Here is a 14,639-nt window from a genome sequence, read left to right as displayed (position 1 = left end):
TCACAGTTGAAACCAGATATTTACATACACTTTATGGAGAAAACATAAAAACTTTTTTTTACTGTTAAACATCAATTTAGAGTAAACTTTTGTTTTAGATAAATAAATGTTGAAATATCTTTTGAATTAGTTAAATGTCAGAATAAAAAGAGGGAGCTGTCTATTTTAATCACTTTCATCAAATTTAGGAGTACATATACACTAAGTTTATTGTTAATTAATAAGAAAACTCCAGACGATTCCATTCTGAGCTAAAGAAGCTTCTGATAGGTTAGTAGAGTCCATGTGATTTGATGTTACAATTAAAAAAGTGTTTGTGTTTTTATCTGAAGAGTACATAAATATCTGGTTTCAACTGTATATTTGATGATGTTGGTGTTTGGCTTGATTGTCAGCACAAAGAGGGAGAGAGAGGAGCAGAGAGGGAGAGAGAGAGAGAGAATGACGACAGAACAGAGATGGAACAAGAGCAGGTGAGACACACATGTTAGTCAAATGGTTGTTTGCCAAAACTCATCAGAACATGTATCTAGTACCTAGTGTTTCTTTTTAGATACCATTTGTTACTTTTCAAATTCTATATTTATTAAGTTATGCAGGCTTGTTTGCACAACGAGGCTAAATAATTATATAAACTTTTCTCAATCTAAATATTGTACTTTGGTAAAATTAAAAAATAAGTGTAGTGCAGGTCTATGATGATTTTTAGTGCTACTATCATCTAGTTCTGATTCTGGTTCTGTCTTGGTTACTGTTGCAGTCCTGTTTTAATTCCAGATCAGTTTTGGGTCTGGTTGAATTGGGGTTTAGTCCCTGTGTCTTGATACAGGCCCGACTTTGTTCTGCCTTGCTGCTTAATTAAAAAACTAGTTTAAGGTGTCCTGAATATGTATATAGAATAGCATCTGGCTGCAGTTTAAAGACTTTTTTTGTCTCGGTCTTGGTCTTGGTCTTGGTCTCATCTCGACTCGGTCTCGGTCTTGGTCTCGTCTCAACTTGATCTTGGTCTTGTCTTGGTCTCGATACCCTCTGGTCTTGGTCTTGTCTTGGTCTCGATACCCTCTGGTCTTGGTCTTGTCTTGGTCTCGGATTAGGCGGTCTTGACTACAAGTCTATTCGGGAGTGAGAACGTGTTGGAAACTAATTGGGTTTGTTACGCCCCTTTGCAGCCCCTAATCTCCTCAGGCTGTGTCCCAGTCCAGCAACCGCACGCTTAGGAGTACGCACAGTTCACGTACTACGTACAGTGTGTACTAGGAAGTACGAGTAGTGCGGAAATGCGAGGCTTGTGAAATGGGATAAAACACCCAGCACGCCCCTGCGGGCGGTTTTATCCTTCAAGCTCGGGTCCTCTACCAGAGGCCTGGGAGCTTGAGGGTCCTGCGCAGTATCTTAGCTGTTCCCAGGACTGCGCTCTTCTGGACAGAGATCTCCGATGTTGTTCCCGGGATCTGCTGGAGCCACTCGCCTAGCTTGGGAGTCACCGCACCTTAGTGCTCCGATTACCACGGGGACCACCGTTACCTTCACCCTCCACATCCTCTCGAGCTCTTCTCTGAGCCCTTGGTATTTCTCCAGCTTCTCGTGTTCCTTCTTCCTGATATTGCTGTCATTCGGAACCGCTACATCGATCACTACGGCCGTCTTCTTCTGTTTGTCTACCACCACTATGTCCGGTTGGTTAGCCACCACCATTTTGTCCGTCTGTATCTGGAAGTCCCACAGGATCTTAGCTCGGTCATTCTCCACCACCCTTGGGGGCATCTCCCATTTTGACCTCGGGACTTCCAGGTTATACTCGGCACAGATGTTCCTGTACACTATGCCGGCCACTTGGTTATGGCGTTCCATGTATGCCTTGCCTGCTAGCATCTTGCACCCTGCTGTTATGTGCTGGATTGTCTCTGGGGCATCTTTACACAGCCTGCACCTGGGGTCTTGCCTGGTGTGATAGACCCCAGCCTCTATGGATCTTGTGCTCAGAGCTTGTTCTTGTGCTGCCATGATTAGTGCCTCTGTGCTGTCTTTCAGTCCAGCTTTGTCCAGCCACTGGTAGGATTTCTGGATATCAGCCACCTCCTCTATCTGCCGGTGGTACATACCGTGCAGGGGCCTGTCCTTCCATGATGGTTCCTCGTCTCCCTCCTCTTTCTTGGGTTTCTGCTGCCTGAGGTATTCACTGAGCACTCGGTCAGTTGGGGCCATCTTCCCAATGTATTCTTGGATGTTCGTTGTCTCATCCTGGACTGTGGTGCTGACACTCACCAGTCCCCGGCCCCCTTCCTTCCGCTTAGCGTACAGCCTCAGGGTGCTGGACTTGGGGTGAAACCCTCCATGCATGGTAAGGAGCTTTCTTGTCTTTATGTCAGTAGCTTCTATCTCCTCCTTTGGCCAGCCTATTACCCCAGCAGGGTACCTGATCACGGGCAGGGCGTAGGTGTTGATGGCCCGGATCTTGTTCTTACCATTCAGCTGACTCCTCAGGACTTGCCTGACCCTCTGCAGGTACTTGGTGGTTGCAGCTTTTCTAGCGGCCTCTTCATGGTTCCCATTTGCCTGCGGGATCCCCAAGTACTTGCAACTGTCCTCTATGTCTGCAATGTTGCCTTCTGGTAGTTCAATCCCCTCAGTTCTGACTACCTTCCCTCTCTTTGTTACCATCCGACTACACTTCTCCAGTCCGAACGACATTCCAATGTCATTGCTGTATAGCCTGGTAGTGTGGATCAGTGAATCGATGTCTCGTTCATTCTTGGCATACAGCTTGATGTCATCCATGTACAGGAGATGGCTGACAACTGCTCCGTTCCGTAGTCGGTATCCGTAGCCAGTCTTGTTAATGATCTCACTGAGGGGGTTCAGGCCTATGCAGAACAGCAGTGGGGACAGAGCATCTCCTTGGTAGATCCCGCACTTGATAGTGACTTGTGCTATGGGCTTGGAGTTGGCCTCTAGTGTTGTACGCCACATCCCCATTGAGTTCCTGATGAAGGCTCTTAGGGTCCCATTGATCTTGTACAATTCTAGGCATTCCAGTATCCAGCTGTGGGGCATTGAGTCATAGGCCTTCTTGTAATCAATCCAGGCAGTGCACAGGTTGGTCAGTCTGGTCTTGCAGTCTCGGCTGATTGTTCTGTCTACCAGTAGCTGGTGTTTTGCGCCTCTGGTATTCTTGCCAATCCCTTTCTGTGCCCCACTCATGTATTGACCCATGTGCCCGTTCATCTTAGCCGATATGATGCCTGACAGGAGCTTCCATGTAGTACTGAGGCAGGTTATTGGTCGGTAGTTGGAGGGGACCGGTCCCTTCTTGGGGTCCTTGGGGATCAGGACCGTCCGGCCTTCGGTTAGCCATTCTGGGTGTCTCTCGTTAACTAGCAGCTGGTTCATTTGTGCTGCTAGACGCTCGTGGAGTGCAGTCAGCTTCTTCAGCCAGTAGGCGTGAACCATGTCGGGCCCTGGTGCTGTCCAACTCTTCATACTGGAGACCCTTTCTTGGATATCTGCCACTGTGATGGTTACTGGACCCTGTTCAGGGAGGTCGCTGTGGTCTGCCCTCAGATCCTCTAGCCACTGAGCATTGCCGTTATGGGTTGCATCCTTCTCCCATATGCTCTTCCAGTATTGCTCCGTCTCCAGCCTTGGTGGTGCTGTTCTCTTATTGTTCCCTTGCCACTGAGAGTACACCTTTGCTGGTTCTGTGGAGAACAGCTGGTTTATTCTCCTGCCTTCTATCTCTCTGGTGTACCTCCTCAAGCGGCTGGCCAAGGCTGTGAGTCTTTGCTTGGCAGTTTCCAAGGCCTCAGGTATGGACAGCTTGCTGTATTTCTTAGGCACCTTATTTGTCGCACCTTTCTGCAACTCCGTTAGTTGGCTAACCTCCCTCCGTGCTACTTTGATCTTGCCCTCTAGCCTCCTTCTCCATGGAGGGTACTGCCCCTTGTCGCTGTTCAACTTGTAGCCAAGCATCTCACTGATCACTGCTGCCGTATTGTAGATCAGCTTGTTAGTGTCGGTAATCGTGGTTGTAGGTAGTGCCCGTAGTGCTGCATTAACATCATCTAGCAGACCTTCTGAGGGTACTTCACGTAATCTTGGTAACCGGCTACGGGGGATCCAGGTTTCAAGCTGTACTGTACAACTAGTAGCTCAGTGTTCCAACATTCGAAAGAAGGGACTGCTCTCACAGCTAGAGATTAACGAGGTACAACACAAATGCTACGGCAAGGAGGAGTCAGGACGCCAGGTCAGGGGGGAGATATCATCACCCCCACCCGAGATTGGGTACATAGCCCCAAGTGCGATAGGAGAAGGATCGTTGAGTGCGAGAGGAACTGACCTGAAAAATAGGATATATATATATATATATATATATATATATATATATATATATATATATATATATATATATATATAGATATATATAGATGTATTATATATAAGAGACAAATATTGTTCATTTAATATGTTGGCATTACAAAATTTGGCTCAATGCTTACATATATGTGTAAAAAGAAAATGTACGAGCTGTGATAACTGTGTCTGATAGAATGAAGAGTAGACTGATGTATTAAATATTCCTTTATTGGGTGAGAAAATCAGACCATGTCATAACTGCTTTAAGTCATACAGAATAGACATCAGAGCCTTAAACAGGCTGACTTCTGCTAAATGGGTCAAACTGGGCAGAAAGTATACAAACACATAACATCCTTATAGAATATGATGTAACACTATAGATCGACTTACCTTAAATATATAAAGCATATAAACAATTACAGCAATATGATGCAACAAACACAGCAGTGCTACTAATCCAAAATATTCAAAGCTTCATAGAACTGGAACAAACATTTATTTTTAGCTCCATTCTGCTGCTGATACATACTTTAGGTTTCTGAATATTAAACTTGTTGCTGCCTTTCATAGTGTGTAACTTGAAGGCCCTGAGTAATTTCTCCCACGCTGAAAACACTGGAATGATAAAAGTATTTGAAAATTACCTAATAAGACTGATTCAGGACAGACAATTAGTTATTTTAAACTTTTCTAGCAGTCCTTCACAAACAGGGAACAGTCTGTCTATTCTTTCCATCTGTCAGCTGCTGCTGGCTCTTCCTCCTCCTCTTCCTCACACACTGCTGAGTTTGTCCTGGTGGATCATCAGGGGTGCAAAGCCTCACAGATGATGTGCAGCAGTGTGTCCCTCAGTCTGTCCTCACTCTGGCCACTTGCAGTTGTCACACATGGAAATCAAATGTGTGATAAGCTGCAGGATTCAAACACAAGTGTAACTTATTAATACATTTTCATACTTTTATTCCACAATCAGAGAGAAAGAAACAGAGAGCGAGTGCAGGGCAGAGAGACAGGTGACAGTCTCAGGTGTAGACACTGCTACAAACAGGAGGATTTAGTGGTTGTGTTATTACGAGTGCTAAACAAGAAGAGTTCCCAGATGGTACAGTGGACACATGTGTGACTGCTGTGATTGAAGCATCTTTCTTTCAGCTTAACGAGTGAACCGTCAGCTCGTTCAAACACACGTTAAAGTCTGTTTGGCTCGACACCACCGAACAGAGGCAGCAATATAACATAGCTAACATTAACAGTGCAGTGAATCCTGCTTGTGCCGTGATATTCAGGACAGCAAACCGAGCAGCATCACTGACTTTCAGCTTGTTGTGTTTGTGGATATATGACTGACTTTAATTATCGATAAAATTATCATTTTCTCTTTAAGATTAAGGCCAACTATTGAACGGTGTATATTTTAAAGTAAAGGCTTTAAAACCAAGTTAGTACAAACATCGCTAATGTCACATAATTGAGTCTAATAACAGATTAAATGCCGTGTTGAGGCTGTCATTTTTAGCATCTACATGGATGTTAAAATCGCCCACAATAATTACTTCATCTGAGCTGAACACTAAATCAGATAGAAAGTCTGAGAAATCAGACAGAAACTCTGTGTAAGGCCCAGGTGGACCATAGTTAATAACACATAAGACTGTTTTTTGAGTTTTGCAGCTAGGGTGGACAAGGCTAAGTATCAGGCATTTAAATGAATTAAAAGTCTGCCTTGGTTTTTGGTTGACTGGTGTGAAAAATTGCTGCCACACTTCCCCCTCGGCCTGTGCTTCTAGCAGGATTCATACACCGTTTTAAAAGTCAAATTCAAGTACTTTTTTAGCACTTTCAATGTCCATTTTCAAACTTTTCCAGCCCATTACCAAAAAAAGAATACATGTTTCACTTTGCATAACCTCAGTAAGATCGTGTGAAGATAAAAACAAATCATCTTAGGCTGACTTTAACGCCTTTGTTCCTCTTTTGTTAAAACATAGAAAAATGCACCAAAAAAAAAAAAAAAAAGATTCCAAAAGGAAAAAGGTTGCCTTATATGCATAAAGTGCATAAACTCAAAACGTACATTTCACTTAAAAATGAAGATGTGCCAATGTGAACATATCAACTTGTTAGAGATATGCATCTCCTGTTGAAAAAAACAACCCCACAAAACAAGAAAACTGCACCAAATAGCACAAAATAATACACATTAAGGCCGAATTAACAAGTCTTCTCATCAGATATTCATGCTTCTTTCCTTTATGAACACAAAAATAGGAGACTGATGTTTTTTTTAAAAGTTAATTCAAAATTAAACTAATTGTTTAACTACATTGCTGTCTGTATTATTGTTAACGTTCTAAATTATCACCTTTAAAGTGTTTGTGCTAATAACATAATGTACAGTAAGACAGGCATTTAGAACAGCACTGACTGGGAGAGGCTTTGAACAGTCAAATCAAATCAATCAAATCAACATATAAGAATTTAAGAATGCACAAGCATCTACCTAAAATCAATTTATTTAATCTATCATCTGTAAAATTATTAGGTACAATTATAATGTATTATTCATCTCCCTTAAACAAACAGTCAGCCTTAAAGTAAAAAAAAAAAAATCATATATACAAAAACACATAAGTTTATCTAGTGCCCCACAGGCCTCAATGTGAGCTTGGAGCCATTTATAATGTTTAAGCTCTTTAATCTGTAGGTGTTCAGGTTAAACTAATTTTAAATGAAAGCCAAAGAATGTCGTTAGCACAAAAACATTTCTATTCTTTGTACACATATGGATGAGTCCATCATATTACCATTATTTCCACCTAAGGTGTTGCCAAAGGCACCAAGTTAATACTTGAAAAAGCTGTAGCAATACACAAAAATATAAACAATACTTTTTATTTACTTGGTGACGGCTTTGCTTTTAGCCTTTAATCAGAAAGCTTTAAGTTGGCTAGTTATTTATCGGGCCAGGGGCAGATCTAGAGAAATGTTCTTAGTGTGGCATGGAAATCAAATGGGGTGGCAAAATCAAAAAAAAAAAAAAAAAAACACATATGCAGGGTTTACATATGGTTAAACTGCATTTTCATGCTTAGCAGCATCATTTATTCTTACAATATTCACATGGTTGCTGTAACAGTACATTTTACAGTTTTAAGTCGTCGAGGTGTGATTGTAGCGGGGCCGGCTCTATGCTGGGGCAAGAGGGGGCGTTGCCCCCTGAAACAAACTTCCTGCCCCCTTAAGTCAAACTTTTTGAAGTTGCTAAAGAAAATAATAGATTACCCACAAACTGAATGTGGATAAGATTTAATACAGTAGCTGAAATATCCGCTTGAAAAGGCACAAATGAGATGAAAGGTTTCATGTCTCGTTTGCTCTTTTTCTCCGTGCTCTGTTTGTGCGCATCCACTCTCCCCCCAGCTAAACATCCAACCACTGTTAGTACGCAAATGACCCGGTGTCAGGTTTCTCAGTAGGCAGGGCAGAGCAAAATCATATTGACTGTAACTGACAGTGAATTATTTTAATGTTGTTCATTGTATTTGTTGGAAACACTTTTGGAATTTTCCTTTTCCTGCTGGACTTTGTTTTGAAACTTGCTGGAGCGGAAGTAAAGCACGGGTTGCACCGTGGGTTTTGCCGCATCTTGCCACCGCCTTCAAGCTGGACTCAAGTTTATAAAGAGTCCATGTCAAAGTATTGTGGTTAAGTTAAATCCATTTTTTTAACCTACCTTTAAGATGAAGTGCAGCTGCGAAGAATGTACTTTCTCCCGTTTGGCTACAGCAGGCAATGAGGTGCATTTAATGTGTCTCTGTTAATTTGAGTTTCCATGAAACCACGGTAAACAGATATTTATGTTTCTACACTTTCATTTGCTCTGCACTCAACAGTTTTTTCTTTTTATATACTCATGTAATTACAGCAATTTTAGTAAAGATTATTTACTTTTGTTAAATGAAAGAAAGAGCAACTTGGTGGTCTTGGCCCATGAGAAGTCCATAACAAATAACTTAGATAAGGATGAATCTGTAAGAGTTTTTGGAAAGGGATGCAGAAGACTGTTGTTATAGACTGGACTGAGGAGAGAGTGGAGCTGTTCAGTTGCAAACAGAGTTCAGCTCCTTGCAAAACAAATAAGCTTAAAACAAGACAAAATGTGTTGTGTTCTAGAAATGAATTTTAGAATTGTAGGAAAAAAGACATGGCATTTTTTTTATTACTATGCCAACCCGTTTTGTAAATATCAGCTATTTTGACAGGTCTTATTTTATTCTTACTTTTTTGTAAATTTATTTGAGAATTAGGCCATTTAATTATGATAGATTTTATGTTGTTGGTTGAAAAGATCTGGTTGGATATTATATTTTATTCTTTATTTTGATTTTTCAGTTGAGTTTGTGTATTGTCTTTTTTAATATATATATAACTTGGCCTACCGTTTTTAGTTTTGTTAATATTGAGAATAGTGAGGAGTACTATTATTGGGTTTAAATATATTTAATATAGGACATCATTTGTTTTTAACGTGGTCAGGGGGTTTGCGTGCCTCAGTGACCCTCAGTGACCCTAAAAGTTAGATCAGCAGAAGCTTAGCCTTCAGGTTGGACATCCAATTTAGCCGGGTCTTAGGGTAGAGGCCTGACAAAGTGCAATCCAGTTAAATGACAAAAACAGGTATCCAGAGCACCCCACCCAACCCTCACCGATTTTCCGCCTCCATTGCCACCATGTGCCCCTTTTACATTTCTGTCTGCCCCCTCATATATGCCTTTCTAGAGCTGGCCCTGGATTGTAGATGCTGTGCAGGTGAGTCCATCTTATCTGCAGCGGCATCGCAGAGCACGCCCCGCCACATACCCCCTTCAACCAACTGAGGCCAGGGAACCATCCGGCCGAACCTACTCCCCCCTTCCTTCGTGAGCGCGCAAGGAAGTCTGCCCAGACTATCGGCGCTCCAGGCTCCACTCTGGTAGTCGCCTGCACATCCAGCGGCGCCGGTGACAAGGTGGTTCCAGGGGCCACCCACGCCTCCAGCGGCACCCGCGGAGCTGGTCCGGTGGCCACCCATGTGGCAAGCAGCGGCTGTGCAGCAGGCGTGGAAGTGAGCCGGGGCTCACAAGCAGCTGGGCAGGTGGCTGGTATGCTTCATATTAAATCCATTAAAAATAAAAAAAATAAAAAAACATTTAATGGATTTAATATGAAAACAAAATCATGTTTAAAAAAAAAATTCTATATGTCAATATGCGGGCAGAAGTAGAGGTGAGGTGGAAAGAAACACAGAAACTGAGTTAACGATAAAAACAATAAATATTAAGGAGAAAAAACATTAAAAACCCTGAAAACCATAACTTTCACACCCAAACCTCAACTCTCGCGGCCTGGTACCAAACGACTCACGAACCGGTACTGGTCCATGGCCCGGGGGTTGGGGACTGCTGTGCTATTCCCTAGCCAAATTAACTCTATATTTTAGAACTCTCTCATAAGAAGGTAGACACAAAGGTTGTCTGGCTCTCACATTGTAAATGAAATATAAATATTAACAAATGTTCAGTTTTTTCAGATTTGACCTTCAAATAACAAATAAATACATTCCCACATTCTTACCTGATATGCAGTTCAGTGCAGTGCAGGGATGATTGCTACATCTCCAGTCAATCAGCTGAGTTTCAATATAATTTCCCACTCAATTGAAAACACTGTTCAATAATAGCCGAATGGGATGTACCACTGTGAGAGGGGTGCTACGGAATACTCCAAGTGATAGCAGCTTTAATTTCCCACTCAAATATAAATAAATGGTTTTTCAACATGATTCTTTTCACCTGGTCAACTATAAATAGATTAGCAATCAATGCCAACAGAACAACTGTGAATCAATGTTATTCCAATGTCACTACTATGAGACCGTCAGGTTCCTCAATATTTGGATGTTGATTCAACATTGATTTAACATTGGAATTTCAGTTGTGACCATAATTATGGTTCAGATGAAAAAGCTACATCATTTCAATGTCTTCTTGCTATCTGGGTAATTACTTTTAACTTGCCCAACACTGCTCATATTCTCCAAGGCGTAATGTATTCTTGTTAAGTTAGAAGACAATCCATTAAAATTTTGTGGGTAACATAAGGTTTAAACTGATTTACACATTTGGTCTTACTATGTCCCTGACTTTGACCCAATTTTTAACAAAATTAGATCTCTTGTTATTGTTATCTACCATCACACCAAATGTAAACATTTGAAAACTGTGGATGCTAGACTGCTAACAAACAAACAGACAGACAGAAAAACAAGCCTCCCTTGAGAATAAAACAGAATGCAAACATTTGTGATGCATTTCACCCTTATGTTTAACTGAAAGTGCTGCAGAAAGAAAAAACAAAAAACAATTTTGTAATATCTGCAGATTTTTAACTTGAAAATCAGAAACTGAAGAGCTCAAGTGCTCTATCATGATGCATTCATCGTGCTTTATGTACGAATTACGATGCTCAGCAGTTCATAGCCTATTTTGTCATGTTTTTTTTTTTATTTCATAACGCTCCAAGTAGTCACTCTTCAATGGGTTTCACCCAGAGCTGGCCCAGACTTCTATAGGCCCTCAAGCACAATTTCATTTAGGGCTCCCGCCCAGTAACCTCTGCACAGCCAATATTAACTAATATGAAGTGACTGGTTAAGAGGGGCCTAGTGGGATAAATGCTTTGTTGGAGGGATACATTTTACAATTTACTTGCCAACAGTTACTGTGGACATTGCAACCCCAACAGTGGAAATGATTAAACCAGTAGTATAACTAAAGTTTGTTTTATTTTTGCTTTGTATGATTACTAATGATATGCTGTATTCCAGTGATACAGCACAAAATTTTTTTAGTTTTACACCTGTGGGCTGCAAGGGCTACAGGACATGCTAAGTTATTAATTGAAGACCCCAGGGACTGCTGTTGTCCATGAAAATCTCAGTTACAATACAGCTTTCCACTGCTTGGTAGGAGTTGTTTAATCAACCTCAATAAGCAAGCAGAAGAAGATACTCTCCCGACTGTTTGCAGTTGCAAAAGATATGGAGACGTTCATAAAACACAAAAATGAAGATGAAAGTGTCAACTGCCCCTCCCAAAAGGCAAGATTTTTGTGCAAGCACAACCCTGACTTCCTGAAGTATGGGTTTGTAAATGGAGGAAACAAGGCGGACCCGAGAGCCCAATGTGTGGAGTGTAGACTAATGTTATCCAACAAACCACTGAAGCCTTCTAAATTAAAATGGCATCTCGAAACCAAACATCCCACGCTCGCAAGAAAGCCGGTGGAATATTTCAAGACTGTTTTTGCAGATGCAGAAACAATCTGTTGTCACTGACTGGTAACTCTAAATGTGCTTTAAAAGCTAGGCACCTCGTATCCAGACTTGTGACACAGAGTAAAAAATCTTTCACCATAGTGAAGGAGTTGATTTTGCCTGCCGCTGTACATATGTGCCGTGAGATGATCGGAGAGGCTGCTGCAAAAAAGCTACTGACCATCCCACTCTCAAACAACACTGTGAGCCATCGCATCATGGACATGGCCTTAGACATAGAGCATCAGCCTCTGGAAAGAAGAAAAACTAGTCCATTTTTCTCTTTGCAACTAGACAAGTCCACTGATGTCACGAATGGTGCCTTGCTGCTGGTTTTTGTTCGTTATCACTGGGACAGAATTTTGCATGAAGACATGCTATTTTGTGGAGAGCTACCAACACGAGCCACAGCTCAGGAATGTTTCTGCTGTGGTGTGCAGTGATAGTGCAGCTTCAATGACTGGCAGGGATCACGGCGTCATTAGGCAGATTTTTGATCGTGCATCAGAAGCTAAATGGACCCACTGTTTTCTTCACCGTGAAAGCCTGCAGCAAAAAAGATGTCACCAGACTTCCACGAGGTGAAGGATGTAAGTGAGAAAACCATCAACTTCATTAAAAATAATGCTGTGAACTCCAGATGTTTTGCCAAGCTTTTTGAGGAGATGGATCAAGTCCAGCTGCTCTACCACAGTGAGAAAAATCTCCTCGTGCACATTATTATGCCAACTCAAGGTTCACAGCTAAGCTTGCCTACCTGTGTGACATTTTTTTCACTGCTGAACCCATTCAAGGGAGAAACAGGAACATTTTTTTTTGTTGCAGACAAAGTTGAAGCTTTCAAGAGAAAACTTGGTTTGTGGACTAAGAGGGCCCAGAAAAAGAGGATGGACATGTTTCCACTTGTGTCTCACATCTTGGAAAACTCCCCTCAGGTGAAGATCAGTGACCCTGTCTCTCAACACCTTTGAAAACTGAAAGAGAAATTTGATTAATATTTCCCTGAGGATCCCAGAGAAGGACAAATGAGGATTTCTGTAGATGCTGCTGAAAATGATGTTGTTTTGCCCTCACTTCTGGAATTTTCCACTAGCGGCACTTTAAAGTTGCAGTGGGACAAACTGGACCTGGGCTCCTTCTGGATTGCTGTCTCAGAGTACCCATGTCTGGCACTGAGAGCTGTGAAACTCCTCACATTTACAACTACATAGCTGCATGAATTAGGATTTTCCATTGTGGCCACAACCAAGACCAAAGGCAGACTCAGAGCAACACTGAAAGCTACTCTGAGAGTTCCCCCATTCCACCCAGATTGGATCTGATCGTGTCTCAGACGCAGGCTCAACTGTCTCATTAAGAGGTGTTGTGACCATTTGTTGTTCATTTGTCTCAATTATAAAGAGTAACTTCGGGTTCTGCCAATGAATAAAGGTTTGCTGCTGAAACAACTTTCAAACTAACTTACAGATTAAAAGGCTGTATTTTCATTTGCACTATATTTAAATTTTATAACAGGTTATTTATTTATTAATTTAATTAGAAAATTATTTGGAGTGTATTTATTTTATCACCACATTATTTATCCGATTTCTATTTTTCCCCTTTTTTCTTGTTTTTGTTGATGCAGTAAAATTGACTTATTAATTATTTTTCTGTTATTAAGCCTGACTTGAGCCTTTCAATTTCTACTTACAGTTTGAATTTTTAACCTGTTTGGCATTTTGTTTTGTTTGCAGGTTCACATACACATAATAAATAAATGTCTTTGTGATTATTAATTCCATCATGTCATCATCATGTTTATTTGAGAAGGTTTTAGTTGCTAAAATTAAGTAGATTTGATTTAGTTATTAAATATAAATAAAACCAAAAGCATCATCAATTTATTCAATACATTCTTAAAATCTGAATGGGCCCTGGGCCACTTTGTAGTGGAAAAGTTGGGCCCGGAGGTAAAAAAAATAAAAAAGGTTTAAAAAAAGAATCTCTGCTTTATTTGTTGAACAAAGGATTTATTCAATTCTTTCAGTTTTTCATTTCTCTTGAAAGATGTTTAAATGTGGAGATTTTAACATTTTAATTACAATTTTGGCTTGCAAGTATTATCATCATCTTACTAAAAGATAATAATGTAAAACCAGCTTTTTTATAAAAACATAAAAGAATACTGTGTCTGTGTTTCAATTAGAAATTGGAAATGAGGCATCATCCAGAAGTTTTGACGCTGCTGTTGAAGAGATTTAAGTTTGACTATCGATACCAAGAACATGTGAAGATAAAACGAGCAGTCACAGTTCCTGACACCCTACAAATACCAGAGGTATACTGAATATTTCATTATGTTGTCATTACTTTTTATTTTCTGATTCCTGATACTAATATATCTCTTTTTTTTACCCATTATCAGAACCAGACCTATGAGCTTTATGCATTTGTCGAGCACTTTGGTGACTTGAGATCTGGACATTACACCGTAACAATCAAATCTCAGGATGATGACAGATGGTACAACTTCAATGATACCTGTGTCACACCGGTTAGCTTGATTGATTTTGCTTCCCAAGACATGAATACTTTAACACAAATTGATGCAGTTTTGTGCTTGATAGAAAAACGTATTTAGCCTATAGATGATCACCTTTGTATTCTTTTTTATTAACAGCTTCCAGAAGGACCATTCCAGCAGGAAAGAAATAAAACGTAAGTTTTTATCTGAATTTTCTTCCAAAACAAACATTTACTGAATATTAAACTGACCCTACTTTACTTTTACAGTGCTCTTACTAGATCCAGTAGTGCTTATCTTCTGTTCTACAGGAGAAAGAAAAGTAAGATGGGAAACATTTCTGATGAACTTACTGATGAGTCTGTGAATAATTGTATCACACTGGCAGTTTGAAATGATTTTGACAGTTTTGATTTCATT

The 14,639-nt window shown here is 40.7% G+C and overlaps 1 protein-coding gene across 7 annotated transcripts in view; it reads left to right on the top strand.

Annotated features, from left to right (window-relative positions):
• The window catches only part of LOC120741012 (ubiquitin carboxyl-terminal hydrolase 21-like), a 52,663-nt gene that overhangs the window by 35,457 nt on the left and 2,567 nt on the right, over positions 1-14,639 (top strand). For 4 of the 7 annotated variants that reach the window (XM_040043603.1, XM_040043601.1, XM_040043602.1 and 1 more), the window contains 4 exons: positions 13,902-14,033; positions 14,121-14,249; positions 14,376-14,413; positions 14,489-14,541. In XM_040043603.1, coding sequence (XP_039899537.1) covers positions 13,902-14,033; positions 14,121-14,249; positions 14,376-14,413; positions 14,489-14,541 — 352 coding nt within the window. Of the gene's footprint in view, positions 1-10,479; positions 13,074-13,901; positions 14,034-14,120; positions 14,250-14,375; positions 14,414-14,488; positions 14,636-14,639 lie in introns of those variants that run through there. The other 3 variants (XM_040043606.1, XM_040043605.1, XM_040043604.1) reach the window with 3 other exon arrangements.

Source organism: Simochromis diagramma, unplaced genomic scaffold (genome assembly GCF_900408965.1).
Source record: "Simochromis diagramma unplaced genomic scaffold, fSimDia1.1 OVJJ01000656.1, whole genome shotgun sequence".
NCBI classification, from domain to species: Eukaryota; Metazoa; Chordata; class Actinopteri; order Cichliformes; family Cichlidae; genus Simochromis; species Simochromis diagramma.
The sequence above is the reverse complement of the archived record's forward strand: the minus strand, read 5'-3'. Positions and strand labels throughout refer to the sequence as shown.